General features: G+C 41.2%; 1 protein-coding gene across 1 annotated transcript in view; it reads left to right on the plus strand.

The window, feature by feature from the left end:
- Positions 1-7,381, plus strand: part of LOC118334858 (disks large-associated protein 1-like) — a 54,140-nt gene that overhangs the window by 40,800 nt on the left and 5,959 nt on the right. The window contains exons 5-10 of the mRNA XM_035670929.1: positions 879-916; positions 1,024-1,182; positions 1,796-1,878; positions 4,531-4,576; positions 5,943-6,224; positions 7,073-7,205. Coding sequence (XP_035526822.1) covers positions 879-916; positions 1,024-1,182; positions 1,796-1,878; positions 4,531-4,576; positions 5,943-6,224; positions 7,073-7,205 — 741 coding nt within the window. The remainder of the gene's footprint in view (positions 1-878; positions 917-1,023; positions 1,183-1,795; positions 1,879-4,530; positions 4,577-5,942; positions 6,225-7,072; positions 7,206-7,381) is intronic.

The raw sequence follows: 7,381 nt of genomic DNA on the forward strand, positions 1-7,381 counted from the left end.
GGGTGATTTATGGACTGATTTTAGTCCCTTCTTATCTCATTCAAATGGAGCAGGTCTAGACCGAACTCCTTATAACATTTACAGAGACCCAACAGTACCACCATGAGCAAGCACTTGGCGACGGGGGCAAGGAAAAACTGCCTTTTAACGGGCAGAAACCGCGCTAGGACAACCCATCGGCTCTAGGGGGGTGGTGGTCGTCTGGCCTCAAACCAGTTAAGGTTAGTACAGGACGAGGGAGAGGAGACAGAGCACGGACATTACAGGACAGCACAGACAGGGACAAGAGGTGCACCAGCCAACAACAGGTAGCACACAACTACATAGTGGTGACTGGATGATGATTCGAACATTAAAAAGATGCCGCCCCTATCGCGCACGACAACAGCATGGACTGCGGACAATGATGGAGCGCTGGGCCGGTCGGCCCATCAAAGGTTCGGCAATTTTTTTGCTTGTTGTTAAATTGTGCCAATTTTTTCATGTTTTCAAAAGTGGCTGTCAGACAATCGACGAGAACCAAACTGCAGGCATGACCCAAAATGTGTGTGCTATTTGGTGAAATGTACGTCGAACCCTTTGCCCATTGCCATAAAACAGAGTACTGTAATTTACTTCAGGTTACAAGGATGGGGGTCGAATCTCCGACTAAACTTTCACATATTTTTGTGGTAATCATAACGTTCGAGTGTACATGGCGACCAAGTCTTAATGGAACACTTCACGTTTGCTGGAAGCAGTCCCGCCCTGAACACCGTCTACATGACAATATTCAGACATAGTGATAGCGCCACCTACTGGCAACAGGAAGTAAGCGCTGTGTGGCGATTTTGATCTGATTTACGTGAAATTTTCATGTTGTGGTCCGCACGTGTTAGGCCAGGACGTGACGCGGCTGCAGCACACCCTGAGTTGCGTGGATTGAGAGGGCCCATTCATCGCTGCTTCCAGCTTTAATTTTCATTGCTTTTCTGAATATTGTTTTCACAAAATACTTTGTCTCTATTCATTATTCCTGTGTAGGTCCATGGACCAGCCAGTCAGCATGTCAGTAACAGCACCATGACAGTCAGCACCCCCACCCCCTCAGTCCTGTCCAGGAGGGCAGTTGTTGAAGACCACCGTGATGAATACAGGAAAGAAGCACTCAGGAAGAGCAAATGTCTCTCCATAGGCATCCAGGTATTTATGAGACAGCAGTGGAGGTGGAGGCCAGAGGAAGAGATGGACCTCATTTACTTAATTATTATGTAGAGCCTGTGTATCTATGTTTAATTAATTTCTACTTAAAAGTCGCTATTACCTCCCCAAATCAAGAATACTTTTAGAAAGCTTTGACATAGTAAGGTGTGGGCTTTATTATAAGTAAATAGCAGTGAAGCGGGCTACAATGGCTGCCATGTACTGTTAGCTAATCTTAAGAGACAAATGCAAGAACGTCCACTAAAAGTTGTTGCTTTTGCCACTGACAGCATTATGGATTATGGAGAGGATCCCTACAGAGATAGACCTTCTGTTTAACCATAAATAGCCGTAATATCACTATTTCTCACCTAATAGTTCTTTGCTGCTATATTCATGCTGTCAATCTCATATATATGTATAACCTTTAATTAATCAGTGCTGTCGTCCTTATGACAATACCTTTAGTTTTGAATATTTAGTTGTAATTGGTATGCCTCTTTACTCAAAAAAGTTTAAAAAAAAAAAAAAAAGCTACTATGCTTTTATTCTGCTATTATTTATTTATTATTAGTCATGATTATTAGGTATTTATCCTGTCTGTTTCCTATAGGTCGATGGACCAGAGGAGATTCTGGATCCAGAGGACCCATCTAAGTTCACCTCTGTAGGGGTGCAAGTGGAGGATGACAGAGGGTGAGGCACAGTTATCTTTTCTTTTTCTTTTTTTTTGACCTTTTACTCTGTAGATACTTTGATAATTTAACATCCACAGTACATATAAGCAAGGCTGGATATTTGGTTTCAGAGCATGCAAGGAAAACCCCTTTATCTGTCATTATAGTCTGTCCTAAAACAGGAGTCAGGTACCAGTTTTTGCACAGTGTAATCATTCCCCCTGTTAATTTTGGCCAATTAAAGGGTTGTGTTTCCAGTGTGAGTGGTAAGGGACAAAATCAACAGGAGGTACTGAGCTTTTTGGTTAGTTAAATCAGTTCCTTGGCGCCAAACAGTTATCCAAAATAACAGGTGCAAACAAACAACAAACATTAGCCAAGATCCACTTTTCCATCTTTATCCAACCTATTTTGTCCTTTTTCTATTTCTGTGAAATAACTAATGGGTAGCAAAGCTAAAGGATAACCATCGTAACAGCAGGTAGATCTTCAGAATGATCGTCAGAATGTCAGCCCTCATGTTCCGCTGCATGTTTTCCTTATATTTGTGTTTGTTTCCCCCAGTGCAAAGACTCTGAATTGCCCGTAAATTAACATGGTGAATGTGTATGATGTCAATATGTATGCACTACATTAGTGACCTGTTTGAAATGTTTCCCTGACCAATCCATGCATTTAGCATCTGAATGACTGTTAATTGAAATAGGTACATATGTAGGATAGATGGATGCATGAATTCACTTCACTCCATGCTTAGGCTCCATGGTAAGCTATGGTGTAGATGTGTTAATCCTCCAAAATGGAACTCTGTGTCAGGGCTGCTGCATCAACGGGGATATGGGGACTACAGAAAACCATGATAAACTGCTAGTGTCAGTTGAGAATGAAGACGAGATTAAGGAAGTTGAAGTTCCACTACAAACATGTACTCTACTATGATAACTATTTTGATGAACATTCACACATTCTTTATGTGGTTCTCCCACATAAAGAGTAAATCGTCCCTGATTACAATGTGCTCAAAACTGGTGGAATTATAGGCTGGTTCGCTATGGCACCAAGGTTCCAAAAATCCTGAATAGATTTGGTTCCATAACCAAAAAAGTAAAACTATGTACAAAATTGCAGTTGCGAAGGTACATATGTTCTTACAATTATTAGATCACTGGCTTATATTTAAGTTTAGTATCAAGTTAGTAAGGTTAGTCACATTTTTGTATGGTAATCAGATTGGATGACATATTCAGTTATTGGAGTTCTGTTGCATGTGGTGTATTTTCCTTCAGACTTTGATTTAAGCAGATTTGGAAGCCTAGCTGAGTCACTTCTGGCTGCTGTGTAATTATTTCTCTCTCTGGTCACAAACAAACACCCACACATTCATCTGCCTAGGTTATCCTCTGCTATACACTCTAATAACTGTGGCTGATGACCAGTTTCCCTGACTTGTAGAATGTAGTTTTCTTTAGGCCTCTGTTTGTTCAACCTTTTCTACAGTCATGTTTTTTATGAACTCAGTTTGATCAGGGGTGATGATTTTTGGGAGGACAGTCTAATTTATGTGACATAACCTTTGCAAGGATTGTAACATTCGTATTTAATAAGGAAATTGGCCTTTAAGAGGTGCAGTCCAAGGGATTTTTAATTTAAAGAGATATGCATATGTGGTTAAATGAATAGAGGAAAGAGCCAGGTTCAAAAGATTCAGCAAAGACAAATACTAAAAAAATAAGGCCAATTGGTTAGAAAATTATTTTATTTTCGAAAGAAATCTGAGGAGAATCCATTAGTGTCTCAAGGTCAGCTCGCAGATCATCAAGAAGGAAAGGGATTTCCACACTATCAAATATGTTTTTCATAACATTGCCACTTGGACTATTGTCAGAGATATAACTTTGAATAAGAGGCTCTTAATTCGTCATTGACACATTTCTGGTCCCACAATTCTGAAGAGAGGAGTGTTTGATCTATCTAAACTTAATTAATTGATTGAAATTGTCAATCATTTTTAACCACCACATCTGGCTGCTTTTGATGCAAAGGAGCAGCGTCTCTACACACAGATCCCTGCGGATATCTGAGCTCTTCACTCTACGTAGCAAACCAAGGGAGAAAACTAATTTCAGCCACTTGTATCTGCAGTCTCATTGTTTCGGTAACTGCCCAAACCCATGACCCTAGGTGAATGTTGGAACGTATATCCAACACGTATATCGATAGTAAATCAAGAGCTTCGCCCTCAGGCTTATCTCTCCTTTCACCACAATGGTCCAATACAACGCAAGCGTTACTGCTGACGCTGCACAAATCTGCCTGTCAATCTCATGTTCCATTTTACCCTCACTCATGAACAAGACCCTGTGACACTTGGGGCTACAACTCACTCCCAACCCAGAGGGAGCACCACTCTGGTTCAAATCAGACAGACCATTTTCCCTGATACCCACCTCCAAGTTTCTCCATTGTAACCATCTCCAGGTGGCATCCTTTCAAGGACTTCACTCAGAGACTGTAAGGAGGCAGGATTATCGTATTATTATCATAACCACTGAAATATGAGTATGTAATAAATAAAGCCTTACATCTTGAATCTTAAAATTTGTTGCCTGGAAGTAGGGATGGAAAAATCTTGATGTTTAGTATTTACTGTTTGTCTACCTCCTGTGGTCAGGTATCGTCGGTTCCAGCGCTCCAACAGTGTGACAGCAGCTGTACAGGTAAGCTTCCACTACTGCGGCTTTATTATTAGGTTTCTCAGCTCAAATCATTACCTCCTCCAAAGCGCCTGTGTTCCTTCCCTGTTGGTGTACTGTAATTTACAAAATATCTTAAAAGAGATGTCTAATGAAATTCAGTGGAAATTAGGCCAGTAGCTAAGGAACAGGGGGTTTGTTTTTGGTGTGGCTCCATATCTGTCTTTAAAGATTTATTAACATTGGGAGATCCAGCATTTTAGAATGCCTTTTCCTTGTAAACTGCTGCATTTACTTTTGATCTAAATCCAGAACCAGTAACCAATCACACATTTGGTAACATTTTCTTCATCTTCTTTTTAGAGGATTGTGCAATATGTAGTTTCATGAATGCTGCATTTGTGTCTTATTTTGAGAGTCACTGAATGGGTCCTTTCATATCATTTAGTGTTTGAAAATGAGGGAAGTCCCTGGTAGTAGATACATACTATACTTGACCTTTTCTTTCTGAGCAGATATTACATGTTTCCCTCATTGATCATTCTTGTGAAATCCCTTGAAACAGCATTTTACTCCCCATTTAACCCCAGTGATGGACACATTTTCCTTATAAAGCTTTCAGACTGTGTAAATGATACTGTTGTCAGTAGGGGGCCAAAAGTTGGACTCAAAAATCCGAAATGAACGCCCAAATGTGACTCACATATTTTTTTCCCCAGTAAGTACAGTTAGGCCTAGTTTGTCAAAGAAATCTAATTTGAAGGAACCAAAAGGGTGGATTGTTGTCTTTCTATATGGACAGAAAACAAATAAAAGCAATATTCGGTAGGTGGAAAAAAGCATTCTTGGTGGGTTCTCTAGCATGCAGATTGAAGGAGAGTGCAGGGTCAAAAGTAACACCACTATTCTTGGCTGTCAATCCTTGAGAGGTCACGTAATTGGTAAATGGAATGGTAAATGGACCTGTACTTGTATAGTGCCTTTCTTAAGTCCTTCCTTTTTACCACTACGTGCCAACATTCACCCCTTTCCACACACCATCTACACAGCGATGCAACGTCATGCCGCAGAAAACTCACCCCATTCATACACATTCACGACACCGACTGCTGTTGCATCAGGAGCATTTGGGGTTCAGTATCTGCTCCAAAGGATACTTCGACGCGTGGCAAAGGAGGAGCGGGATCGAACAAGCCAACCTTGGCCGATTTTGTAGGCACGAAGCCTCTGAGCCACAGCCGCCCCAAGTTGTCAAGTATAAAGTCATACCTTAAACCTACCATACACCTCTAGTGCCCATACCATGCTGTATGCTTAACAGACCTGCACCATTCAAACAGCAATTTGCTTATTCAGCCAGTTATTAAGATTTATTCATTATTCCATCCAGGCAGATCTGGACATGCCGGACCTGCTGGACACCCCTCTAGACTCCCCGGACACTGACATGGAAGTCCTGTCATCTGGTGCCATCTCTCGACAATACTCTCGTGATGCCGCCACCTCCACCGTCAGCATCCAGGGCTCAGGGAACCACTATCACGCCTGTGCCTCTGATGACTATGAAGATGTGGGCTTTGACCCATCCATTCTCCCCCCTCCAGACCCCTGGATAGACAGTGTAACAGATGACCCACTTGATGTCAACTTCAACAGCTCTGCTATTCTAGAGGTGTGTGGGCACATATTTAGGTCCATTTTTATATTAGAAATAAAATAAATTAATGTGTAATGTGCAAAGTGTTGCTTGTAGAGAACAGAGAATTATCATAACTTGCACTTCTCCTCATCTCTACGGATCTTTTTAGCCTCTTTCAACTCAATCAACCTAGTTTCCAGCAGCAGTAGGCAGTGGTTTCAGTGAAAAAGCTCTGATAAACCCACTGTACACTAGGTGCCCAGCCCCTAGCTGTCAGACAACATTAGAGACAAGCCCCATACATAAACAAATAGCTCCATAGCTTTACTAGTGGTCTAAAACTCCACAGGGACCATGTAGTAGACTGGAAACTCGCATAAGTTGTTAAATCACTGATCACTCATTACAGAATTCGGGCAAGTTTCATGACTCATGAGATTTTCATACCTTCATAAGGGAACCAATGGAGGTCTTGAACAGTGGAAAAACATATCCAAAAATGTAAGACTGTATACCCTGCATTTGAAATCGATTTCTTGTGAAATAAAGTTCAAAAAAGCAAACTTTAAATTGTTTTTTTCCCCCTTAAAGGTCCAGTGTGTAACATTTAGGAGGATCTAATTGTCAAAAAAATAGGAATATATAGTATTCATTAGTTTTTGTTTTTCATTTAGTGTTAATTAATCACTTTGATAAAATTGAAAATTATGTTTTACATTACGCTTCGAATGAGCTGTTTCTAATGCTACAGAGGGAGATGAGTCCCATGTTAAACTGCCATGTTTCTAGCAGGGGATGGGTGTGTCATTGTGGTGTATATACAAATTTACTCTGCAGATATGTCTCTACATGTTGTGAAAGCCTAAATATCTGAATGGCAGGTGGTGCAGCGGTCGGTGTGTCAGAGAGACGGACGCTGGTTCCTGAAGCTGCTGCAGGCGGAGACCGACCGCTTGGAGGGCTGGTGTCGACAGATGGAGCTTGACCAGCGGGAGAATGCCCTGCCTGAAGAGAGTATGTATTTGTTTGTATGCTCGCCATGTCTGTGTTTCAAGCATATGTGTCACTATTGTATGCAGGAATCATCATTTTATTTGCCCTAAAATCGGAAATCGTTTGTCCAATTAGTATGCCTTCTAGAGTAAAAGCTGCTTAATCACATCCAGTTGACCCTTACTATGTCCCACCCC

Source organism: Morone saxatilis, unplaced genomic scaffold (genome assembly GCF_004916995.1).
Source record: "Morone saxatilis isolate NCDOM2014 unplaced genomic scaffold, NCSU_SB_2.0 Contig23, whole genome shotgun sequence".
NCBI classification, from domain to species: Eukaryota; Metazoa; Chordata; class Actinopteri; family Moronidae; genus Morone; species Morone saxatilis.